This window comes from Petromyzon marinus, unplaced genomic scaffold (genome assembly GCF_048934315.1).
Source record: "Petromyzon marinus isolate PM22_M1 ecotype Great Lakes invasive population unplaced genomic scaffold, UKy_Petmar_22M1.pri1.0 PM_G_Scaffold_59, whole genome shotgun sequence".
Classification (NCBI taxonomy): Eukaryota; Metazoa; Chordata; class Hyperoartia; order Petromyzontiformes; family Petromyzontidae; genus Petromyzon; species Petromyzon marinus.
Window position 1 is genome coordinate 1,075,784 of NW_027423012.1, and position 27,292 is coordinate 1,103,075.

Sequence of the window (27,292 nt, forward strand, 5' to 3'; positions counted from 1 at the left end):
GACGTCAAAATGACGTCAAAGCGAAGTCAAAACGACGTCAAAACGACGTCAAAACGACGTCAAAGCGACGTCAAAACGACGTCAAAACGTCAAAACGATGTTAAAACGACGTCAAAACAACGTTAAAACAACGCCAAAACAACGTTAAAACAACGTTAAAACAACGTTACAACGTCAAAGCAACGTCAAAACGTCAAAACAACGTCAAAACGACGTCGCTCGAAAAAAACCCCCGCTTATTTTAAAATCCTCGGGTTCAAAAGCGTCGACGTCTGGATCCTCAAACCAGTCAAAGATGTTGCCCCACTCTTTTGCAGGACGCTTGCCGGGAGGCAACGCAGGGACCATCCTCCCTCGTTTCACCTTTCTCGTCGACGCGGCTTTTCTTGAGACCTCGCTCGCCTGCGACAAGCGGACACATCGGAGACGCCGCGACAACACCGCCATCGTTAACGGCCGCAAAGACGCGGGGACGCAAACGCAGAGGCGCTCGTAAAGAAGCACGGCGAGATGCTCCGCTTGGGATCACGCCGAGAGACGGTGAAAGGAACAACGTTTTCGTCGTCCGTCCAGCCCGCACCTCCTCCGATTGGCACGGTTGGCTACGCACGGTGGTGCCAAAGAAGTTCAACACGTACGTACGCACGTACGTACGTACGGACAACACGAGGGTCAGATAATGTACACGGGGTTCGTGGCGACGCACCGTGGTGCCAAAGAAGTTCAACACACGCACGTACTGCACGGACAACACGAGGGTCGGATGATACACACGGGGGTTCGTGACGTCGTTCAAACTGTCGAGAGAAGCCGGCCTGGGCAGGAGAGGGACGATGGGACGATGGTCTGGGAAAAAACGGACCGGAGCGGCGCCCAACGGAAGATACTCGGCCGAGGCGGCGCCAACCGAGGAGACGGAGCGACGAGTTGAGCCCCGCGTGCACAGGCGCTAAGTGTGGATCGTTATAGATCTGCAGGATCGCGAGAGAGGTGGCGATTGCGCGGGGAGGCCTCCGTCCGGAAAGTGGAATGATTACGGCCGACGGGAGTCTCCATGCCACAAAAACAAGATTGTAGAAGCGTGAAAACGAGGGCTCCAAACGTCTGACACGAACACAATATTATTGCAAACATTAAACAGCGTTTACATAAAAGAGGGGGGGAGGGGGAGCACTCAAAAGCTCCACACTTGATAGATTCAAGAATCCATGGCTGCACTGCCATCTCCTGACCACCTCGTAGGCCAAGCCTGGTAGTCCCCGGCAGTCTCCCATGCAAGTATTGCACCGGCTAAACCCTGCTTGGCGTCTGAGATTTGACAAGAGTGGGCCCTTTTAAAGATCGGTAAAAATTGTTGGCTTGAATTGGGTGGGTGACCGATCGGGTGACCGGCATTGACGCTGCAATACGCGGACTAGGAATGGGAGCGACCGTCTAGAAGCAATGCAATGAGATAAGCAGACAATAGAAGTGACGCTGCTATACGTGGACTGGGAATGAGACGCCTAGAAGCAATGCAATGAGATAAGCAGACAATAGAAGTGACGCTGCTATACGCGGACTGGGAATGAGACGCCTAGAAGCAATGCAATGAGACAAGTGGACAATAGAAGAAATAAAACAAACTTTCGTGTTGTTTTATTTTTACCGAAAGAACCAAGAATATGAATCCAATACTATGCAGGCATATCCTCGGCAACTTCGCAGCAACACCTGATATCGTTAGCAGACCCCCGCAAGGTATATTCAACATTTGCCATGAACAATTTTGCCAAAAATTTAAAGTGTAGTGGTAAAGCCTCACTCGGATTGTGTCCGTGTCATCGTCATCGGAGTCACCTGACCCCTCGGCATCACCAAGGTTCTGAGGGAAATGTAAACAGTGATTAGAAACAAATTAACTTGGGCAGCTTCAGAGGTCAAATCAATTTCTAGGTTCACCTCCTCCAACCACATTTTGCCACACCGCGTGCACTCCAGCCACGACCAATTTCATTCCACAAATGCCTCAATGACGTAGCTGCTGCAACTTGGCACAGCCACGTTTCAAAGCTTGCCTGAGTCGTTTCAAGGCCCCGGTTACGGATATTCAGTTGAGGAAATTGTTTCCATTAAAAGTGAAGTCGCTTGAAGTAATCAATCCCATTCATTAAAACAGCTCATTCGGGGGGGGGGGGGCGACGGAGCCGGGGGGGGGGCGACGTTTCGGCCACAACACAAGCAGCCGTCCTCAGGTGAAGCAACAGAACTGTCGGGAAGACGGCGCTCCAGTGAACACCGCTAAGCTTGGCAGTGTCTTTTAAGCTGGGAGGGAGGAGCAGAGCACCTTGACAAAGGAGTTTACATATCAACAGAAGGATTTAGCATTGAAGTAGCTGTGTTAATGTGTTGGATTAGCAGGGTGTTAAAGTGACAAATTAGCATGTAACTGGGAGATTAGCATGATGTTAATGTGAGGAATTAGCATGTAACTGGGAGATTAGCATGATGTTAATGTGATGAATTAGCATGTAACTGGGAGATTAGCATGATGTTAATGTGAGGAATTAGCATGTAACTGGGAGATTAGCATGATGTTAACGTGAGGGACTAGCATGTAACTGGGAGATTAACATGTTATTGTGAGGAATTAGCATGTAACTGGGAGATTAGCAGGATGTTAATGTGAGGAATTAGCATGTAACTGGGAGATTAACAGGATGTTAATGTGATGAATTAGCATGTAACTGGGAGATTAGCATGATGCTAACGTAAGGGACTAGAATGTAACTGGGAGATTAGCATGATGTTAATGTGAGGGACTAGCATGTGACATAAACAGTTCAGGTTGAACCTGGTCCAGGCACCATTGGTGCCGCGTCAGCGAAACCTCGACATCCACATGAGGAAGACGTCGGAGACTCTCACCTTGCCTGCTGCCCTGGCCTTGCCGGTTCGCTTGGACGGCATCGCGCCAGACGCACTTTCTCTCAGCTGTTCATCCGCCTAACGAGCATTCGTAAATATCGACGACGATAAATCTTGATGTAAAGCTTTCGTGACTGCAGCGATTCATACCCTTAGCTCTTTCGGTGAAGTCACGTTGAAGGGAAACGATAAAATATACGTAAAACAATAAAAAAAATTCTCACAACGTTTCGACCGTAACGCAAACGGTCGTCATCAGGTATGAAAAAACCAATGGCAAGAAACATTTGAAAGAAGTGGCGGTTTGTATTTATTTATTTATAAACGGTGCTTGCATTTATTTATTTTTAAAACGTTAGCGCCACGGAAAAAAGCGATTTGGCAGTTTGTTTATAAGGAAGAGTCAATCCATGTTCGTAAAAGATCCTACAATTTAACAAAACATATTCGGCCTTGCTGGAATACGGCGTTAAGACAAAAGGCTTCCTGAAATTTTTTTTACGTAATTTACTTTACAAAAAAAAAATCAGTTCTCCCGTCCGCGCATCGCACGGGCAAATCTGAAATCTGCGTCGAGGTGTTGCACGTTGAGATGTTTGAGAATTCAGAAACCCGTCCCCCTGGTCACGGGCATGCTTTGTGAGCGCTCCGTCTCTGGCACATCCATCCTACGGTTATTTAACAAAATGCTTCAAGCTCGCCACGATGTTTATTCCACCTCCACGCACCCAGTGACCTCGGCCTTTCGTTCCGCTTCATGGTGATGGAGACTAGCATTAAACTGCAGAGTAGAGATTGTTTGTTTTATTTAAAATTTATATTTTAATGCCAATTGTCAAATTAATGCCTTAAGATTCCAATTACACAGCCATGCAATTATCAAGCAACTATTTTCTTTAGATTATAGCAAATGTTTAATTATCTGCGGCATGCCAGTCAGCCCCCATAACGGGAAAGGCTCTCCCCCCAGTTGTTCCGGCGTTGAGTGTTTTGACTGCGCGCCGTACATTAGGAGGAATGCCTCGAATCAGCACGAACATCCACAAGTGACCCTGGCATGAGGCGAATCATCCGTGGGGTCAAGCGAGCCGCTCCTTCCCCTACGAGAGTGGATCGAGTCCCATTGCGGCGTCCAAAGAATCTCGATCAAAGCGGTCGCGTTAACTCACCGTCAAATCCATGCCTTCCGAGCTCTCAAAGTCCGACCTGTAGGGTGACTTTCGCTTTTTATTCACCATCTTCGCCGTGGCAAGGGGCTCGCGAACGCCCTTGGAAGCCGAATTGGCCACTGTTGCTGGTGCGGGCAAAGGTGGAATCTTGCAGATCACACGATACACAGACAAAGATCCCCCATTTAGGTCTCGCAGGCTGTAGGAGTGAAGTCTTGTAGATCACACGACACACAGACAAAGATCCCACATTTAGGTCTCGCAGGCTGTAGGAGTGAAGTCTTTAAGGTCACACGACACACGGACAAAGATCCCACATTTAGGTCTCGCAGGCTGTAGGAGTGAATTCTTGCAGATCACACGACACACAGACAAAGATCCCACATTTAGGTCTCGCAGGCTGTAGGAGTGAAGTCTTGCAGATCACAGGACACACAGACAAAGATCCCACATTTAGGTCTCGCAGGCTACAGGAGTGAAGTCTTGTAGGTCACACGACACACAGACAAAGATCCCACATTTAGGTCTCGCAGGCTACAGGAGTGGAGTCTTGTAGGTCACACGACACACGGACAAAGATCCCCCATTTAGGTCTCGCAGGCTGTAGGAGTGAAGTATTGTAGGTCACACGACACACAGACAAAGATCCCACATATAGGTCTCGCAGGCTGTAGGAGTGAAGTCTTGTAGATCACACGACACACGGACAAAGATCCCACATTTAGGTCTCGCAGGCTGTAGGAGTGAAGTCTTGTAGATCACACGACACACAGACAAAGATCCCACATTTAGGTCTCGCAGGCTACAGGAGTGAAGTCTTGTAGATCACACGACACACAGACAAAGATCCCACATTTAGGTCTCGCAGGCTACAGGAGTGAAGTCTTGTAGATCACACGACACACAGACAAAGATCCCACATTTAGGTCTCGCAGGCTACAGGAGTGAAGTCTTGAAGGTCACACGACACACAGACAAAGATCCCACATTTAGGTCTCGCAGGCTGTAGGAGTGAAGTATTGTAGATCACACGACACACAGACAAAGATCCCACATTTAGGTCTCGCAGGCTACAGGAGTGAAGTCTTGTAGATCACACAACACACAAAGATCCCACATTTAGGTCTCGCAGGCTGTAGGAGTGAAGTCTTGTAGATCACACGACACACAGACAAAGATCCCACATTTAGGTCTCGCAGGCTGTAGGAGTGAAGTCTTGTAGATCACACGACACACGGACAAAGATCCCACATTTAGATCTCGCAGGCTGTAGGAGTGAAGTCTTGTAGATCACACGACACACAGACAAAGATCCCACATTTAGGTCTCGCAGGCTACAGGAGTGAAGTCTTGTAGATCACACGACACACAGACAAAGATCCCACATTTAGGTCTCGCAGGCTACAAGAGTGAAGTCTTGTAGATCACACGACACACAGACAAAGATCCCACATTTAGGTCTCGCAGGCTACAGGAGTGAAGTCTTGAAGGTCACACGACACACAGACAAAGATCCCACATTTAGGTCTCGCAGGCTGTAGGAGTGAAGTCTTGTAGATCACACGACACACAGACAAAGATCCCACATTTAGGTCTCGCAGGCTACAGGAGTGAAGTCTTGTAGATCACACAACACACAAAGATCCCACATTTAGGTCTCGCAGGCTGTAGGAGTGAAGTCTTGTAGATCACACGACACACAGACAAAGATCCCACATTTAGGTCTCGCAGGCTGTAGGAGTGAAGTCTTGTAGATCACACGACACACAGACAAAGATCCCACATTTAGGTCTCGCAGGCTACAGGAGTGAAGTCTTGTAGATCACACAACACACAAAGATCCCACATTTAGGTCTCGCAGGCTGTAGGAGTGAAGTCTTGTAGATCACACGACACACAGACAAAGATCCCACATTTAGGTCTCGCAGGCTGTAGGAGTGAAGTCTTGTAGATCACACGACACATAAAGATCCCACATTTAGGTCTCGCAGGCTACAGGAGTGAAGTCTTGAAGGTCACACGACACACAGACAATGATCCCACATTTAGGTATCGCAGGCTGTAGGAGTGAAGTCTTGCAGATCACAGGACACACAGACAAAGATCCCACATTTAGGTCTCGCAGGCTGTAGGAGTGAAGTCTTGTAGATCACACAACACACAAAGATCCCACATTTAGGTCTCGCAGGCTGTAGGAGTGAAGTCTTGTAGATCACACGACACACAGACAGAGATCCCACAATTAGGTCTCGCAGGCTACAGGGGTGAAGTCTTGTAGATCACACGACACACAGACAAAGATCCCACATTTAGGTCTCGCAGGCTACAGGAGTGAAGTCTTGCAGGTCACACGACACACAAAGATCCCACATTTAGGTCTCGCAGGCTGTAGGAGTGAAGTCTTGCAGATCACACGACACACAGACAAAGATCCCACATTTAGGTCTCGCAGGCTGTAGGGGTGAAGTCTTGTAGATCACACGACACACAGACAAAGATCCCACATTTAGGTCTCGCAGGCTACAGGAGTGATTGTAGGTCACACGGACACACAGACAAAGATCCCACATTTAGGTCTCGCAGGCTGTAGGAGTGGAGTCTTGCAGATCACACGACACACAGACAAAGATCCCACATTTAGGTCTCGCAGGCAGCAGGGGTGAAGTCTTGAAGATCACATGGACACACAGACAAAGATCCCACATTTAAGTCTCGCAGGCTGTAGGAGTGAAGTCTTGTAGGTCACACGGACACACAGACAAAGATCCCACATTTAGGTCTCCCAGGCTACAGGGGTGAAGTCTTGAAGATCACACGACACACAGACAAAGATCCCACATTTAGGTCTCGCAGGCTGTAGGGGTGAAGTCTTGTAGATCACACGACACACAGACAAAGATTCCACATTTAGGTCTCGCAGGCTGTAGGAGTGAAGTCTTGAAGGTCACACGACACACAAAGATCCCACATTTAGGTCTCGCAGGCTGTAGGAGTGAAGTCTTGAAGATCACACGGACACACAGACAAAGATCCCACATTTAAGTCTCGCAGGCTGTAGGAGTGAAGTCTTGTAGGTCACACGGACACACAGACAAAGATCCCACATTTAGGTCTCCCAGGCTACAGGGGTGAAGTCTTGAAGATCACACGACACACAGACAAAGATCCCACATTTAGGTCTCGCAGGCTGTAGGGGTGAAGTCTTGTAGATCACACGACACACAGACAAAGATTCCACATTTAGGTCTCGCAGGCTGTAGGAGTGAAGTCTTGAAGGTCACACGACACACAAAGATCCCACATTTAGGTCTCGCAGGCTGTAGGAGTGAAGTCTTGTAGATCACACGACACACGGACAAAGATCCCACATTTAGGTCTCGCAGGCTGTAGGAGTGAAGTCTTGAAGGTCACACGACACACGGACAAAGATCCCACATTTAGGTCTCCCAGGCTACAGGGGTGAAGTCTTGAAGATCACACGACACAGACAAAGATCCCACATTTAGGTCTCGCAGGCTGTAGGGGTGAAGTCTTGTAGATCACACGACACACAGACAAAGATCCCACATTTAGGTCTCGCAGGCTGTAGGAGTGAAGTCTTGAAGGTCACACGACACACAGACAAAGATCCCACATTTAGGTCTCGCAGGCTACAGGAGTGATTGTAGGTCACACGGACACACAGACAAAGATCCCACATTTAGGTCTCGCAGGCTGTAGGAGTGGAGTCTTGCAGATCACACGACACACAGACAAAGATCCCACATTTAGGTCTCGCAGGCTACAGGGGTGCTGTGCCGATCGCAAACGCCGAACATCGGCGCCTAACGCAGCGGGATTTATTTAACGAGCCCGACTCATCGAGTAGAGACCCAGAAAAATCTGGACTTGAAGTTGTCGCGACCGCAGGGACCCACGCTCTTTGGTTCTTTGGGTAAAAGTCACGCGGTAGGCAGAAAACAAAATAAATTAAATCACGACGTTTCGGGCGCGCGACGCCGGCGACTTCGGGTCGGCTGCGACACGTCAATGTTGGCTTCCCCACGGGGATGAACGCGAGAAATCAAATCGCCACGGCGAAGCTGCGGGCTCATTTGAGGGGCGAGTTCCATCGGCAAGCGGGAGCCAGTATATTTTTTCAAGTAGTGGTACCCCAAACTTTTGCGGCTTCTTAAAAAAATCCCTTTTCACACCACCACCAGCATGTGGACTCCACCTTGCCCCCTCGCCAGCCTGCACAGGTTGACCCTCTGCCCACCTTTCATCATGCTAAGTCCGCCTATTAAATGCTAATTTTTACGCTAATTCCTTTGTCAAGGCACCTTAATTACTCTCACACAGCTTAAAGGTCCGCGGTCTGAGCGTGGCTGTGTTTCACTCCAGCGCTGTCCTCGAGACAGTCTGGACCCTTCACCTGATGAAGGCCGCTTGTGTTGTGGCCGAAACGTCGTGATTTTTGATGTTTTATTTTTTTACCAATGTGACTTTACCGAATAGAACCAAAGAGTATGGATCCTTGCAGTCACGAAAGATTCAAATCTAGAAGGGAGCCAGACTCTTTGTGACTTTCGGTAAAGTCACGTGGTGGGTGATAAAAATATGAAATAAAAACATTGAAATAAATCACGACGTTTCGATTGCAACACAAGCAATCATCATCAGGTGTGACAACCACAGCAAGGACATTGTTTACTCAAGTGGGAGAGAGACCAGGGGTTAGTTAACTGCCCGAACCCTGGTCACTCTGTCTCTCTGTATCTGTGTCTCTGTCTCCGTGTCTCTGTGGCTGTCTCTCTGTCTCCGTGTCTCTGTGGCTGTCTCTCTGTCTCTGTGGTTGTCTCTCTGTGTCTCCGTGTCTCTGTCTCCGTGTCTCTGTGGCTGTCTTCTCTATCTCCGTGTCTCTGTCTCTGTGGTTGTCTCTCTGTGAGTGTCTCCGTGTCTCTGTGGCTGTCTCTCTGTCTCTGTCTCTGTGGTTGTCTCTCTGTGAGTGTCTCAGTGTCTCTGTGGTTGTCTCTCTGAGTGTCTCAGTGTCTCTGTCTCAGTGTCTCTGTGGCTGTCTCTCTGTGAGTGTCCGTGTCTCTGTCTCTGTGTGTGGTTGTCTCTCTGTCTCAGTGTCTCTGTGGTTGTCTCTCTGTGAGTGTCTCAGTGTCTCTGTGGTTGTCTGTCTCCGTGTCTCTGTGGTTGTCTCTCTGTGAGTGTCTCCGTGTCTCTGTGGTTGTCTCTCTGTCTCCGTGTCTCTGTGGTTGTCTCTCTGTGAGTGTCTCCGTGTCTCTGTGGTTGTCTCTCTGTGAGTGTATCAGTGTCTCTGTGGCTGTCTCTCTGTCTCCGTCTTTGTCTCTGTGGCTGTCTCTCTGTCTCTGTGGTTGTCTCTCTGTCTAAGTGTCTCTGTGGTTGTCTCTCTCTTTGGTTGTCTCTGTCTCCGTGTCTCTGTGGTTTTCTCTGTGATTGTCTCTGTCTCTGTGTCTGTCTCAGTGTCTCTGTCTGTCTCTCTGTCTCCGTGTCTCTGTGGTTGTCTCTCTGTGTCTCCGTGTCTCTGTGTGTCTCCGTGTCTCTCTGTGTGTCTCCCTGTGAGTGTCTCCGTGTCTGTGTCTCCCTGTGTGTCTCCATGTCTCTCTGTGTCTCCCTGTGTGTCTCCATGTGAGTGTCTCCGTGTCTCTCTGTCTCCCTGTGTCTCCGTGTCTCTGTCTCTGTGTCTCCCTGTGTGTCTCCGTGTCTCTCTGTGTCTCCCTGTGTGAGTGTCTCCCCAACTGCGGTTACAAGTTACCTTCCGCTTCAACTCTTCCTTTAACTTCGCTATCTCTGCTCTCATTTCATCAGACTGAGCCTTGTTCTGTTTTTCGTACACAAACAAAAAACGTCACGGTGATTGACATCGCACGCTTGAGTTTTGTACACACGCCAAGAGCCTCGTCTGTAACGCAGGCGCCACTGGGGATATGAACGACACACGCATTATAAGCTACACTATGAGACCTCCTTTGCCAGTAGCAAGATATAGTAATAGGTTTTTACCCTTTTATCTGGCACAAAAAACTGACACCTTTATACAAGGCATCATGTTTGCAATAACCACAACACAATCAGTCAAAATGCAAACAAAAAGAGACAACTCTGATAATATTGGCACTGTCCTTGAAATTGATTGGTCCACACCCGAAACGGCTTTTCATAGAGCCTAGTCTCCACTGGTGTTGGACCAGATGACGCCTTTTGGCCCTTAGTCTCCACGAAAAGCCGTTTCGGGTGTGGACCAATCAAATTCAAGGACAGTGCATATTATTATCAGAGTTGTCTCTTGTTTGCATTTTGACTGCTTGTGTTGTGGTTATTGCAAACATGATCCCTTGTATAAAGGTGTCAGTTTTGGTGCCAGACAAAAGGGTAAAAATCTATTACATTATAAGCTACTCAAGGAAACTTCACGTGCATCTCTGTACGTGTTTCTGTGCCTCCCTATCTGTGTGTCTGTCACGTGGCTCAGTATCTCAGAAGAGTGGGGAGCGGTAGCGTAGCGGTTAGTGCGTCGCGCTACGAACCCCGCGGCCAACACCGTCAGTGACGATTATCTGAACCGGTCCTGGGTCTCCCCTAGGTCGACTCAAGCTCAAATGAGTACCTGGTGTAGCGGTGTGTAGTAAACATCGCGAGCACTGGGGAGACAAAGGCGGTCGGGCGTGGCGCCGGTCACCCACCCCCTCGTGTGCCGTTCCGGCCTTCATAGGTGCTGCTACTCGCTAACAGCACTTGCCCCTGCAGTCTGTTAAGGCTACACGGTGGGGAATCTCTGTCTCTGTGTCTCTGCGTGCATCTCAGTGTCGACTACTTTCACGATAATTGAACTGCAGATCCGTGGAGTGTTTCACGGGTAACGCAACTGAGCGGACCGTCTCTCGGTTAGATTTGTACGCGGTGTGCGACCGTGCAAAACGGAGCGCTCGCTCTGCCTTCACCAAATTGTCACCGTTCTGATTTAAAGCTTTCGTGACTGCAGTGATTCACATTCTTGGTTCTTTCGGAAAAGTCACCACGTAGAAGGGAAACAATAAAAAATATATAAAAAACAAAATTATTATTTTATTGTTTCCCTTCAACGTGACTTTACCGAAAGAACCAAGAATATGTCACCGTTGTGTTTCTACGATGAGTCTTTAATCTGCTGCGTGACTTGGCAACATGGCTCGCCTGCCACAGCGTCACCGGGGATCGTGAGGCTGGGGTGAACGTGAGCGCGGCGACTCCCAACGACGATTCACCGAATGGGGAAGATCCAAGCAAATGGTGCAACAAACGGGAAACTTACCGACGTTCGCGCACGTTCAAGTGCTTCCTGATATTTGTGGTCGAGAGAAGAATAGTCTTTGTCTTTAGCTTCCAGCTTCCGGTCACACTCGCGCTTTACGTCAGGGATCGCCGCGAAAAACAAAAAAAATAATCGCGAAACATTTTAACGGCATTTACCAACTGCACAAAACACTCAGGAAATGCTTGTAGATGTGTGTGTAACACTTGTAGATGTGTGTGTAACACTTGTAGATGTAACACTTGTAGATGTAACACTTGTAGATGTAACACTTGTAGATGTAACACTTGTAGATGTAACACTTGTAGATGTGTGTGTAACACTTGTAGATGTAACACTTGTAGATGTAACACTTGTAGATGTAACACTTGTAGATGTAACACTTGTAGATGTAACACTTGTAGATGTGTGTGTGTGCTTGGGCTACGGTTAAAATTGCGTCTCGATGTAATCTTGCGAACATGTCGCGAACACTGTAGGGGCGGAAGACGGCGCTTCGAAAATTCTAAGACGGACTCGCCGCTGAAAATAAATAAATAAACCTGCAAGATAAGTAAGTTGAAACATAAACGCCGGCGAATGTACGTTCACAGAGCTCCAACGCATCTGTCAATAAAACCGCCCCAAAGAGGAACAAGATAAGACACGAAGGGGCCGTCTAGAACGCTCTCCCTTTTGATATTAGGAAGCTACCGGAGCGACTCACTTTGAAATCTAGATTCGAGGAAAAACTAATTTCTACCGGACATCTGTGAAAAAGAGCTTTACGGCTCATCTGATTCCTCCTGGAGTATAAAGAAATATTCAAATTGTTGCTGCTTAGTCTGTTGTCCTCCCACCTACGCCTGCGGTAAACACGGGTTGGCTACGTACGGTGCAAAAGATGTTCAGCATTAATCGGATGGTAACACCGGCATATAATATATATAAATATCGATTTAAAGCTTTCGTGACTGCAGGGATTCATATTCTTGGTTCTTTCGGTAAAGTCACCACCACGTAGAAGGGAAACAATAAAATAATAAAAAAATATAAAACAATAAAATTCTCACGACGTTTCGACTGCAACACAAGACGCAATCATCATCAGGTGTGAAAACCACAGCAAGAACAATTTGAAATTTTCTTGCTGTGGTTTTCAAATGTTCTTGCTGTGGTTTTCACACCTGATGATGATTGCTTCTTGTGTTGCAGTCGAAACGTCGTGATATATTTTATCGTTTTATATTTTTATTATTTTATTGTTTCCCTTCTACGTGGTGGTGACTTTACTGAAAGAACCAAGATTATGTTCCTGTTGCTGTTAAGAAGAGGGCCATTGCAGAGCGTGCTAAGTTATTTTACAATCCAACACTGCCGATGAACTATCAGAAGACAAAAAGGCATTTCCTTATTTTCCTTTTACAAACTTTGCAGTTATTTTGAAGCAGCTTAAAAACACACGTGAGGGCGTATCCAGGACGAAGTGCCAACTTCCGCACGTTACCTTCCACTCTTCCACCACCGCAGTCATTTCTGTGATTTTGAACTGTGCGGTTTCTTCCGCTCTGATTTTCGCCTCCTCAATCTCAGCTGAAATGTTCCGGGATCTTATCTGGAAGAGGGAGATTTCAACAACGGTCACGCTATGCGCCTCGGATTTTGACTCGGTTAAGAAATTCATTACGAAATGCCGTGAAGGCAAAATCTTTGCCGCTTTTTTATATATATAACATCGACGCAAGTTGACGCTCCGCGTGTAGAAACGTAACATCTGCCACGGCACCATTAGGCTCCACCGCACTTGTGTAAATCACAGCTCGCACGCGACAACACGCAGCATCCTCTTCGTCATGAGCGGTGGGTTTGGCTGTCTGCGAATCCGGCACCCTTCGAAGCAAGGCCAAGGTCGTTGATCGTTTGCAGAAACCCCCCGAACCCAACTTCTGTTGATAAGGAGGGGTCAAGAAAATACACGGAAATCAGGTTGCGCAAACCTGCGAATGAATTGCCCTCATGTGAGCGGCGAATCTTTGGCCGGACGCTCCGGTTTTGATATACCGGACGCAAAACGCTCACGGATGATGGGGACGTGGCCAACGATCTCCAAGCAGAACTCTTACGTGATCGGTGAAAAGAGCTCGAGACTTGGTGAGGTTTTTACTTAATAAATGGCACTCTTATTAGTTTTAGCATTAACTGCTTTTTGTTGTGTTTAGGGTTGTTGTCCTGTCCCCCCCCCGCACCTCCGATCAGCACGGTTGGCTACGTACGGCGCGGAAGAAGTTCAACGTACATACGAAGACTCGCACGTAAACCCATAGACTCACACAGAAATCCACAGACTCACACATAAACCCATAGGCTCACACAGAAATCCACAGACTCACACATAAACTCATAGACTCACACATAAACCCATAGACTCACACAGAAATCCACAGACTCACACATAAACCCATAGACTCACACAGAAATCCACAGACTCACACAGAAACCCATAGACTCACACAGAAATCCACAGACTCACACATAAACCCATAGACTCACACAGAAATCCACAGACTCACACAGAAATCCACAGACTCACACAGAAACCCATAGACTCACACAGAAATCCTCAGACTCACACATAAACCCATAGACTCACACAGAAATCCACAGACTCACATAAACACACAGACTCACACAGAAATCCACAGACTCACACAGAAATCCACAGACTCACACAGAAATCCACAGACTTGCACATAAACCCATAGACTCACACATAAACCCACAGACTCACACATAAACCCACAGACTCACATAAACCCACAGACTCACACATAAACCCATAGACTCACACATAATCCCACAGACTCACACATAAACCTATAGACTCACACATAAACCCACAGACTCACATAAACCCATAGACTCACACAGAAACCAACAGACTCACACAGAAATCCACAGACTCACAGAAACCCATAGACTCACACAAACCCATAGACTCACACATAAACCCACAGACTCACACAGAAACCCATAGACTCACACATAAACCCACAGACTCACACATAAACCCATAGACTCACACAGAAACCCATAGACTCACACATAAACCCATAGACTCACACATAAACCCACAGACTCACACATAAACCCACAGACTCACACATAAACCCATAGACTCACACAGAAATCCACAGACTCACATAAACACACAGACTCACACAGAAATCCACAGACTCACACAGAAATCCACAGACTCACACAGAAATCCACAGACTCACACAGAAATCCACAGACTTGCACATAAACCCATAGACTCACACATAAACCCACAGACTCACACATAAACCCACAGACTCACATAAACCCACAGACTCACACATAAACCCATAGACTCACACATAATCCCACAGACTCACACATAAACCTATAGACTCACACATAAACCCACAGACTCACATAAACCCATAGACTCACACAGAAACCAACAGACTCACACAGAAATCCACAGACTCACAGAAACCCATAGACTCACACAAACCCATAGACTCACACATAAACCCACAGACTCACACAGAAACCCATAGACTCACACATAAACCCACAGACTCACACATAAACCCATAGACTCACACAGAAACCCATAGACTCACACATAAACCCATAGACTCACACATAAACCCACAGACTCACACATAAACCCACAGACTCACACATAAACCCATAGACTCACACATAAACCCACAGACTCACACATAAACCCACAGACTCACACAGAAATCCAGACTCACAGAAACGCATCATTTGCTGTCTTTCCCCCGCACCTCCGATCAGCACGGTTGGCTACGTACGGCACGGAAAAAGTCCAACGTACTATACATTATACTCGATGCGATTTTTTTTACCAAGACTAAAACTGGAGGTAAACAACATTTGTCAATATACATTATTGGAAACCTCATTTGCCAGTAACAAAATATGATAATTGTTTTTTTACCCTTTTATCTGGCAACAAAACTGACACCTTTTTTACAAGGAGTCATGTTCACATTGACCACAATACCTGCGGTCGGAACGCGTCTTCTGGTCCAACACCAATGTGAGACGAGGCTCTAAAGAAAGCTGTCTCGAGTGTGGACCAATCAATTTCAAGGACAGTGCCACATACATTATCAGAGTTGTTGTTTGGTGTTTGCGTTCCGACCGCAGGTATTGTGGTCAATGTAAACATGACTCCTTGTAAAAAAAAAGGTGTCAGTTTTGTTGCCAGATAAAAGGGTAAAAAAACAATTATCACAACAACATTTGTCAAGTTCATTTCGCAAACCTCCTCCAAGTGTCTTATCTGCTCCATGTAGTCCGCTAACTCCGCGATCGCGTTGTCGCGTGCTCGGTCGTCCTGCCGCTGCCGCTCAAGCGAGTCGATCTCAGACTCCAAATCCTTGATCTGCAAAGTGAAGTGAACTCGGTCAGGGCGAACATTTGCAGTCACGGTAACGACTGCTTAGGTTTTTAGATGTTAAAAAGGGGGTTGTTTTAGAAGTGCTGTCAACGTTAATAGGTCACCACGCCCTGTCTGCTCTTTATAAAGTCAACAACAACAACGCCGGACTTACACATTCTGCGCCTACAGTATCGCACGTAAACCGGCTTCAGACATTGACTCACAACGGCACACGTCACACAAAAACCCCTGCCACCTTCGGCATGAACCACTAACAACTTACTGTTAAATTTTGATTTAAAGCTTTCGTGACTGCAGTGATTCATATTCTTAGCTCTTTCGGTTAAAGTCACGTTGAAGGGAAACAATAAAATAATAAAATATATATAAAACAATAAAAAATTCTCACGACGTTTCGACCATGACACAAACGGTCGTCACCAGGTGTGTCGGTTTGCATAAATTTATTTATTTTTAAACGGTGTATTTATTTATAAAAAAACGTCAGCACCACGCGCAGCGATTTGACAATTTATTTAGAAGGACTAGTCCATCTATGTTCTGCAAAGAGGAGGGGGGAGACGAAAAATTAATGAATGCTGTCTGAAAGCCACCATAAGCGTGAACAATCAATTAAGACCTGAAATGGTTTATCAAATCCTTCCAATGATTGCTAAGCCAGAATCCATCTTCTCAGTTGAACTTGTCTCTGTGCTTGTATATGTGGATAGCCTCATGAACGAATCTCTCATGGCAGCCAGATGGCTTAAATAAATAAATAAAACACCGTCCGGAGATAAATAAATAAATGCGGACCACCACTTCCTTCAAATGTTTCTTGCCGTTGCTTTTCACACCTGATGACGACCGTTTGTGTTATGGTCGAAACGTCGTGATAATTTTTTTATTGTTTTATATATATTTTATTATTTTATTGTTTCCCTTTAACGTGACTTTAACCGAAAGAGCTAAGAATATGAACTTACTGTTAAATGAAATACAGTAAGCTTTATCCACGGTTGTCCTTAGCCTCCCCCGCACCTCCGATTAAGAACGGTTGGCTATGTGCGGTGGGAAAGAAGTTCAATATACGGGTGGAGGAGTCCATGTTATAATCCGGGAAATACGATATACAATTTTTTTTATCAGCCGGTGTTAGTGAAATAAGAAAGTCGGTGTCTTTTTTTGGTATGAAAAATAACAAGAATAGATTTTACCTTTTCTGGGTATATACAACAGGAGGTGTTTTTTATTGTTTGCATTTTTACTGCAGGTATTGTGGTTAATGCAGCGACATGAAAGCTCGTAAAAAGGTTTCAGTTTTGTTGCCAGAAAAAAGGGGGAAAATCCCTCTTATTATATTTTGGTACTGGCAAAGGAGGTCTAATGATGATGTAGATGCTCACCCCGAGCCCTCATTACTTTGATAGTGGCATTGTCTTTGAGCTGTGTGACGCCTTTTGGCGTCATCTGGTCGAGCACCAAATGGGTCGAGGCTCAAAAGAAAGCCGTCCCTTGGTGTGGACCAATCAGTTTCAAGGACAATGGATCATATTATCATAGTGTGTGTTTTAATAATGATGATGATGAAGTATGTGTTTTGTTTGCATTTCGACTGCAAGTATTGTGGTTAATGCAGCGACATGAATCCTTAATAATAGGGTTTTTCCCCTTTTATCTGGCAACAAAACTAAAACCTTTTTACAAGGATCCATGTCGCTGCATTAACCACAATACGTGCAGTCAAAATGTTTGCATTTTGACTGCAGGTATTGTGGTTAATGCAGCGACATGAATCCTCGTAAAAAGGTTTCAGTTTTGTTGCCAGAAAAAAGAGGAAAAACCCCTATTATTATTACAGCAGCAGGTGTTTAAGATGTTCCAACTCCAAGTAGACACCTTCTGCAAGGTCTCAAGCACCGCATTAACCACCATGTACCTGCGGCGAACACATCGAACGCAAACACGCTCCGGTAATGATACATGCGTTGCCACGGAAACGTTTTGGCGCTCACCTTGTTTTCATTGCGGCTGTCCTTCCGGCGGTGCGCCTCCCGCTGCTCGTCCAGCTCGTGAACCTGTTGCGGTTCGCGTGCAACAGACGTGTTGGGGGTTGATGACCCTCACCTCCTGATTGAAACGAGGCTCGCAAACTTCTTCTTAAAACAGACCGCGCGGCAAAACACTCCCACGGACTGTGTTCATCGCCACCGTGCGGCCGCTTTGCCACCGACCAACGAGCGTAACTGTCCGAGGTGACCGACCGGTACTATTCAAGCGCGGCGTCTTTAAACGTTGAATGTGTCAGGTGACACAATTAGTGCTGGAAATGTGCACCGGTCAAGCCCTTATCAGTGTATACCTTATCACAGACCAATTCAGACCTTATCGGTCACCCTGTGCCTTTATATATCTCAATGTTCATCCTATACACTACACACGACACAATACACTACACACCAGTCAAGCCCTTATCAGTGTCTACCTTATCACGGACCAATTCAGACCTTATCGGTCACCCCGTGCCTTTATAAATCTCAATGTTCATCCTATACACTACACTACACACTATACACAACACCTTACACTACACACCAGTCAACCCCTTATCAGTGTCTACCTTATCACAGACCAATTCAGACCTTATCGGTCACCCCGTGCCTTTATAAATCTCAATGTTCATCCTATACACTACACTACACACTATACACAACACTATACACTACATACCAGTCAACCCCTTATCAGTGTCTACCTTATCACAGACCAATTCAGACCTTATTGGTCACCACGTGCCTTTATAAATCTCAATGTTTGTCCTATACACTACACTACACACTATACACTACATACCAGTCAAGCCCTTATCAGTGTCTACCTTATCACACACCAATTCAGACCTTGTCGGTCACCCCGTGCCTTTATAAATCTCAATGTTCATCCTGTACACTACACTACACACTATACACAACACTATACACTACACTACACACTATACACTACACTACACACTACACACCAGTCAACCCCTTATCAGTGTCTACCTTATCACAGACCAATTCAGACCTTATCGGTCACCCCGTGTCTTTATAAATCTCAATGTTCATCCTATACACTACACACTATACACGACACCTTACACTACACACCAGTCAACCCCTTATCAGTGTCTACCTTATCACGGACCAATTCAGACCTTATCGGTCACCCCGTGCCTTTATAAATCTCAATGTTCATCCCATACACTACACACTATACACGACACTATACACTACATACCAGTCAAGCCCTTATCAGTGTCTACCTTATCACAGACCAATTCAGACCTTATTGGTCACCACGTGCCTTTATAAATCTCAATGTTCATCCTATACACTACACTACACACTATACACGACACTATACACTACACACCAGTCAAGCCCTTATCAGTGTCTACCTTATCACAGACCAATTCAGACCTTATCGGTCACCCAGTGCCTTTATAAATCTAAATGTTCATTCAATACACAGCACTACACACTATACACTACACTATACACTACACACCAGTCAACCCCTTATCAGTGTCTACCTTATCACGGACCAATTCAGACCTTATTGGTCACCACGTGCCTTTATAAATCTCAATGTTTATCCTATACACTACACTACACACTATACACTACATACCAGTCAAGCCCTTATCAGTGTCTACCTTATCACACACCAATTCAGACCTTGTCGGTCACCCCGTGCCTTTATAAATCTCAATGTTCATCCTGTACACTACACTACACACTATACACAACACTATACACTACACTACACACTATACACTACACTACACACTATACACTACACACCAGTCAACCCCTTATCAGTGTCTACCTTATCACAGACCAATTCAGACCTTATCGGTCACCCCGTGCCTTTATAAATCTCAATGTTCATCCCATACACTACACACTATACACGACACTATACACTACATACCAGTCAACCCCTTATCAGTGTCTACCTTATCACAGACCAATTCAGACCTTATCAGTCACCCCGTGTCTTTATAAATCTCAATGTTCATCCTATACACTACACTACACACTATACACGACACTATACACTACATACCAGTAAAGCCCTTATCAGTGTCTACCTTATCACAGACCAATTCAGACCTTGTCGGTCACCCCGTGCCTTTATAAATCTCAATGTTCATCCTATACACTACACTACACACTATACACAACACTATACACTACACTACACACTATACACGACACTATACACTACATAGCAGTCAACCCCTTATCAGTGTCTACCTTATCACAGACCAATTCAGACCTTATCGGTCACCCCGTGCCTTTATAAATCTCAATGTTCATCCTATACACTACACTACACACTATACACAACACTATACACTACACACCAGTCAAGCCCTTTTCAGTGTCTACCTTATCACAGACCAATTCAGACCTTATGGGTCACCACGTGCCTTTATAAATCTCAATGTTCATCCTATACACTACACTACACACTATACACGACACTATACACTACAAATCCTCGACTCACTGAGAACGAGGTAATGCCCCCCCATTAAAGAACTAGAGGAATCATAAATTGATCAGAATAGACTACGTGGCAGTCTGCGTAAAAAAATATACAGGGTGCGTATCTTAAAACTATACTCAAGTTTACTGAGACGCAAAACTTGGGTACACTTTTAAGACGAATTTCAGAATAGTCCTCATTGTTTCAACTGTCACACCAGAGGATTGATCCGTCTACTTCTGGATTGGAAACCTAGTGTGCTAACCAATACATTATGATAATCAATGATTTAAAGCACTTCGTAGAGTACTGTTTTATGTTTCGTATTTACCAAGTTTGTATATTTCTGTACGTGGGCTTCAAGCTGTGCATGATGTTGCGTTTTGGCAGATTCCAACTCTTCCCTGGATTAAAAGAAAAAAAAACATCATTGCAGGCATAGTGATCGTCCCACACGATTCCCCGGGACAGAGTAATCAAGAAGGCGGGAGCAAACACATCCACGCGACGATTGGTTAGGGAACGGGGAGCCAAGAGGATTGGCCCGGAACATTCAAAAGGTAAAAGAGCGAGAGGGTTGGGTGGGCGTCAGGTGGGACGGTTAGGCCAGGTTCCATAGTTCCATTTGCATTTATTTGGTATAGCCCTGTGAGCCATTTGGCTCTTGAATCAGGTGCAACCACAACAAACAAAAAACATGAACAAGAAAACATCTTAAAGTGATTATGTGACTGTGCAAACAGAAAATCCAGGAAAAAACATCAAAATATTCCTGAAATAGCACCGTACACCAACTCTGTGTGCAAAAATCCCAGTGGGATGCAAGTCAAACAACAACAACCACAATACAACTTAGATTAAGGCCATCAGTCTAACTCCGTACTACAATAAACAAAAACATGGCCAAACCAAATAAACTTTTCAAAATCACCAAAATAAAAGCCATAAATGCAATGTAACAGTGATCATAGGGACTGTGACCGAATTTTTTACAATAAACTACATAAATAACATGCAACACCAAACCCTAGAGCCATATTTTAGGCCACTGATTAGCAGTGGCAGCTAGAGGTGTACAACTCCTCCAGAGCAGTTTTGAGTGAAGATCTCATAGGTAGTGATGGAAGTTGCAGGTGAGGGTGAGAGAGAGGTGACGATTGGTGGAGTGCAACGAGGGGCGGAGCCAGGAAGAGGTTAAAAGAGGGGGCGGGAGGCGGAGTTGGGGTCGTTGCGGGAGAGAGAGAGCGGGGATGAAGGTGTGGACCCATGCCGTGAAATAAAGACCTTACCATGTGGATAAAGGGCCAGAGTCTTCTTTCACAGAGATGGGAGTTGTGTTTGTAACAAAAGTATGTCATCCACAAAAAGGAAAATATTGTGAATTGAAAAGCCCCCCCAAAAAAATAGGCAGGAACAACTTACTTTAGTATTATTATTTGGTTCTTTCGGTAAAGTCACCACGTAGAAATAGAAAATAATAAATTACATAATATCATACGACGTTTCGATTGCAAAGCAAGCAATCATCATCAGGTACAAATGAAAGAGAAACAATTCCTAGTAAACTTAGAAATATAATGCAATACAGCGCAGAATGTCGGCTGACATAACAGTCAACACCCTACCTGGTTGATTACGTTTAAGAGAGAGATAAGACACAGAACCGGAGACACATACATATACAGACGCATAAGCGGAAAGAGTTAACACAGAGACAGAGAGAGAGACACATGTATGGGCATGGTTCTTTGCGGTAAAGTCACCACGTAGAAGGGAAACAATAAAATAATAAAAATATAAAACAATATAATTCTCACGACGTTTCGACTGCAACGCAAGAAGCAATCGTCGTCAGGTGTGAAAACCACAGCTGGAAATTTTCAACGAAGTTTATGAATCAGAACTTACGTTAGGTTTTTATTAATCGATTCCAACTTTTGAACTTTGACCTGTAACGCAGCTTCGTTGCGCTTTGTCGTCTGAAAACGAGAGCGTGGATCATTTTGTAAAAACAGTTTTGCGGTCTGCAATGTCCCACAAAGATGTGCATCGTGCGTACGTCCGAGCCAGAATACCTCAATGATGTCGGTAAGTTCCTCGTTTTGTTTCGCCACGCGAGAGAACAGCTCGGTCAGTTCCTCGTTTTCCAAAATAACCAGCCCCAACCTGTTTCTGATGTCAAGGCTGCATATTCTGTTAAAAATTCAAGATCGTTCGGGTACTTTTATTTCACACGCGGTTACTTAGCTCCAGGATATAAAAAAAACCATAAGCAACAGTTGTGTAAATCCAAGAGAGGAGCAATTTATTCTCTGGATTGTACGATGCTGTGGAATGTTTGATGCACCATAAACCTTGGCCCAGTGTCAATAAAGCTAACAAACACACACATCGATATTGGGTAACATTATACTATAATCAGTAAGAACTTGTTTGCGATATCTACTATTTTCAGGTTTTATTTTATCTATCGTTTGAGTCAATTGACAAGCATTCATCCGAGAAAAAATAAAACCATGATTTTTAAACACACTGCCAAACTGTCTCAAAGCTTCACGATTTTTTGTCTGAAAGCTATTTATGGAACCAACGCTTAAGCTACACACACACACACAGACAGACGACATTGCCTGGGACTTGACACCTGTCAAGCACGCCGATTATTCACCGGCGTTTTATATCTTTAACCCGTCGATGCCATGCGTTTCAATAAACTCTACTTCCCTGGTGTCTACTTCCTGAACTCGGATAACCCTGTGGGGCAGTGGCTCTTCACAACCTGAGGGTGCGAGATTCCCTTTCTGGGGGGGTGCGAGACACGGCCAGATTTGTTTTCTTTAGAAGGTGAAAAAACAAAACGCAAATTTAGCGCGGATACGTTAGTACAACTACTTTGTTTCATCAACCCCTGTGTATTTATTGTGGCCTTACGTCCCACAGCGGGTGCAGAGGAGTTGCTGTGTACAGTAAAACCTTGGATTGCGAGTAACTTGGCCTGCGAGTGTTTGGCGAGACGGGCTACATTTGTAAATAAATATTAACTTGATAAACGAGCGAGGTTCTCGCAATACGCGCAGCGCACGTGTAGACACGCTTTGTACTGCCGGGCGTCACGTGATCACAACTGATGTACCGAGTGCTCTGATTATACGCGAGTGCTTTGGATTACAAAACACGTTTCCGGAACGAATCGTGCTCGCGATCCCACGGTTTCTACCGTATCGACGTCGTACGACGTTGTTAACGGCTGAGAGCCACAGGGGGTGGCAGGCTGCGGTCAAGGTGAAGAGACACCGCTCTCGGGGGAAGGACGGCCGGGGGTCGAAACGATAAAAGGGAGAGAGGGCGAAGGGGGAGAAGGAGGGGAACGCCTAAATGCGCCCGAATGAGCGAGCTGAAAAATAACGCTCCAACATTTACCTCTCCTGAGACAGCTCTGATTCCAGGACGTTCGCCACGTTCAAGGCGTCTCTGAGGTCATTCTCCAAGACGCGCTCTTTTGCTTTCGCTCCGTTGAGTTCGCTCTGGAAGTTAAACGACGCCCCAAGATGCGGCGCCGGGCGACGCGAATTGCCACATTTGTGCGCGCAAAAAAGAGCATCCGCAGCGACGACAATTGACGCAATTCTACACGCGTTTGCAAACGATAACGCTCACAGGGAAGTGTTGCGCGGGTTATTATTTTACCCGTAGATTTAAGAAACGTTCGAAATACCTTGCTTTCGTTTTTCAGCGTTTCCATGGCGGCTATCCGCTGTTCCATTTGACAGACGGCTTCTTGGAGTGAAGCTCTCTCTCGTTTGAACGCGTCTAAGGATTCCTTCACGCAAGACACGACACGAGACCAACACCTCCTACGATACCCCAAGATGTGTTTATTGCACCACGGTGGGCGTAAGCTCTCGGATGCCGTAGCAATAGGTTTTACCCTTTTAACTGGCACCAAAAACTGACACCTTTATTCAAGGCATCATGTCTGCAATAACCGCAACACAAGCAGTCAAAATGCAAACAAAAAGACAACTCTGATAATGATATTGGCACTGTCCTTGAATTTGATTGGTCCACACCCGAGACGGCTTTTCTTAGAGCCTAGTCTCCACTGGTGTTGGACCAGAAGACGCCAAAAGGCGTACAACTCAAAAACAACGCACTATCAGAGTATTGAAGGCTCGGGGTGAGCATTTACATTATGAGACCTCCTTTGCCAGTAACAAGATATAGTAATAGGTTTTTACCCTTTTAACTGGCACAAAAAACTCAAATTCAAGGACAGTGCCAATATTATTATCAGAGTTGTCTCTTTTGTTTGCATTTTGACTGCTTGTGTTGTGGTTATTGCAGACATGATGCCTTGAATAAAGGTGTCAGTTTTTCGTACCAGTTTGAAAGGGTAGAACCTATTACTATATCTTGTTACAGGCAAAGGAGGTCTCATAATGTAAATGCTCTCGGATGCCGTCTGAACGTTCCCTTTCTCTCCCCCCTCCCCCCCCCCCCACGTGCTCCCCGAGCCTCTCGGGAGCCCAACGTGAAACGCCTTGCCAAGCAAAACAAAAAATATTGGGACGCGACCCAAAGGCCGTTGTGAGCACAGCGACGGAGACCGACGCAGTGGCCGGCGTTCCGTGTTTGATAAAATCGAAAAGCATCGTTAGACCTCCTTTGCCAGTGCCAAAATATAATAATATAATAGGGGTTTTCCCCCTTTTTTCTGGCAACGAAACTGAAACCTTTTTTTACAAGGATTCATGTCGCTGCATCGACCACAATACCTGCAGTCAAAACGCAAACAAAAAAACCTACTATGATAATATATATGTGGCATTGTCCTTGAAACTGATTGGTCCACACCTAGGGATGGCTTTCTTTTGAGCCTCGACCCAATTGGTGCTAGACCACATGACACCAAAAGGCGTCACACAGCTCAAAGACAATGCACTATCAAGGTAATGAGGGCTCGGGGTGAGCATCTACATCATTGGACCTCCTTTGCCAGTGCCAAAATATAATAATATAGGGGTTTTCCCCCTTTTTTCTGGCAACAAAACTGAAACCTTTTTTTACGAGGAGTCACGTCGCTGCATTGACCACAATATACCTGCAGTCAAAATTCAAACAAAAAACCTATGATAATATATGTGGCATTGTCCTTGAAACTGATTGGTCCATGCCAAAAGGCGTCACACAGCTCAAAAACAATGTACGCCTTTTGGCGTCATCTTGTCGAGCACCAATTGGGTCGAGGCTCAAAAGAAAGCCGTCCCTTGGTGTGGACCAATCAGTTTCAAGGACAATGCCACATATATATTATCATAGTAGGTTTTTTGTTTGCATTTTGACTGCAGGTGTTGTGGTTAATGCAGTGACGTGAATCCTCGTAAAAAGATTTCAGTTTTATTGCCAGAAAAAAGGGGAAAAACCCTATTATTATTATAAATCGAAAAGCAATTGTGTTTTTTTTTTGGGTAACAAAGTGCGAGCCCCAATACGGCAACGCTGCATAGCTTGCTCAAGCAGGTGACTTCGCTGGCGGAAAACAATCCCAACGCAATTGAACCATTTCAGAGAAGTGGGGCGGGTGGGAAGATAAATCTAAATCATTTAATGTAGCTGCTACAAAGCTTTGGAACCATCTAGCATCGTCTCTTAGCACCTTCACTCTGTCATCTCTGTCCTCACCTAAACCGACTGTTAAGATCACAAAAGTTTCAAATGTGAATGTAAATAGTATAATCTAATTGATTTATTTTAAAAATGTAAACCTGTGTAATTGTTCAAATAGAATGATTTGCTGAGCCACCATTGACAAAGGAGCTTTTTTGGCTCATTGGGCTTTACTTGGCTAATGAACTTGTGAACTACAATCGCGACGTTGAACGTCGTCCGCTCTTCTGGCTGATATTGCGATAGACGACATTGAAATGTGCTCACCAGCGTTTCGCGATGTTTCACGTCGTTATTGTCGCTTGCAATCTTCAAATTATCTAAAAATAATAATCGAGTGATAATATTAATTAAGGATTACCAATAAACGTTGGACAACGATGAAAATGTATTAAACAGACGTTAACAATGTACACTCCTGATAGAGGTCAAATGTCGCACGTGCGATAAATAATTAACACTCGCAATGGTCACTGACACTCTCAAAACGTTGCCTACCTATTTCTGTATTTTTTTCACAAATATTTCTTTCAAGCCTGCTACGAATCTCAGCTTCTTCGCTGCGCCTGATAAAAAAAAAAACATAACAAGACATCTGCCTCATTTAATTGTTTAAAAAAATGTCATACGCAACGCAGCACACAATCAATGCAAGACGAAAATCGTCCCCGTGTAGCCTTAACAGACTGTTGGGTCAAGTGCTGCTCGCGAGCATCATTGAAGGCCGGCACGGTACACGAGGGGGTGGGTGGCCAGCACCACGCCCGGCCGCCTTTGTCTCCCCAGTGGCGATGTTCACACACCGCACCAGGGTACTCATTTGAGGCCGAGTTGAGTGGAGGCCCGGGACCGGTTCGGATAATCGTCACGCGGACGTTGTGTTCGTGATGTGCGGCAGAAGCCAGATTAAACGATGCAGAAAACTGCATCGGTGAACAAACTGTACTCTATTATTGGTTCTTTTGGTAAAGTCACCACGTAGAAGGGAAACAATAAAATAATAAAAATATAAAACGATAAAATTCTCACGTGTGAAAACCACATATCAAGAAAATTTTCTTGCAGTGGTTTTCACACCTGAAGACGACCGTTTGAGTAATGGTCGAAACGTCGTGAGAATTTTTAATTGTTTTATATATATTTTATTATTTTGTTGTTTCCCTTCAACGTGACTTTACCGAAAAAACTAAGAATATGTACTGTATTTGTTTTGCTTTACAGATACAACAACAGTCAGAGATGTTCTACGCAATGCAGCGCCTTCCCCTTAGTAGCTCCCAACGTCTGAAATTC

The 27,292-nt window shown here is 45.4% G+C and overlaps 1 protein-coding gene across 2 annotated transcripts; it reads right to left on the reverse strand.

Moving 5' to 3' along the window:
• Positions 1-112: 112 nt before the first annotated feature.
• LOC142918262 (uncharacterized) lies at positions 113-26,561 on the reverse strand. 2 transcript variants are annotated; one of them, XM_076062401.1, is made up of 16 exons: positions 26,498-26,561; positions 26,267-26,319; positions 24,048-24,152; positions 23,753-23,856; positions 22,408-22,525; positions 22,241-22,311; positions 20,664-20,736; positions 17,812-17,874; positions 15,680-15,799; positions 12,863-12,970; positions 11,377-11,469; positions 9,841-9,906; positions 4,077-4,223; positions 2,908-2,985; positions 1,805-1,864; positions 113-402 (listed from the first exon to the last, which is right to left on the reverse strand). In XM_076062401.1, the coding sequence occupies exons 3-16, from the start codon at positions 24,093-24,095 to the stop codon at positions 205-207; spliced, it is 1,347 nt and encodes a 448-aa protein (XP_075918516.1). In that variant the 5' UTR covers positions 24,096-24,152; positions 26,267-26,319; positions 26,498-26,561; the 3' UTR covers positions 113-204. The 2 variants fall into 2 exon arrangements, with proteins under 2 accessions (XP_075918516.1, XP_075918517.1); XM_076062402.1 differs by lacking the exon at positions 9,841-9,906.
• Positions 26,562-27,292: the final 731 nt, after the last annotated feature.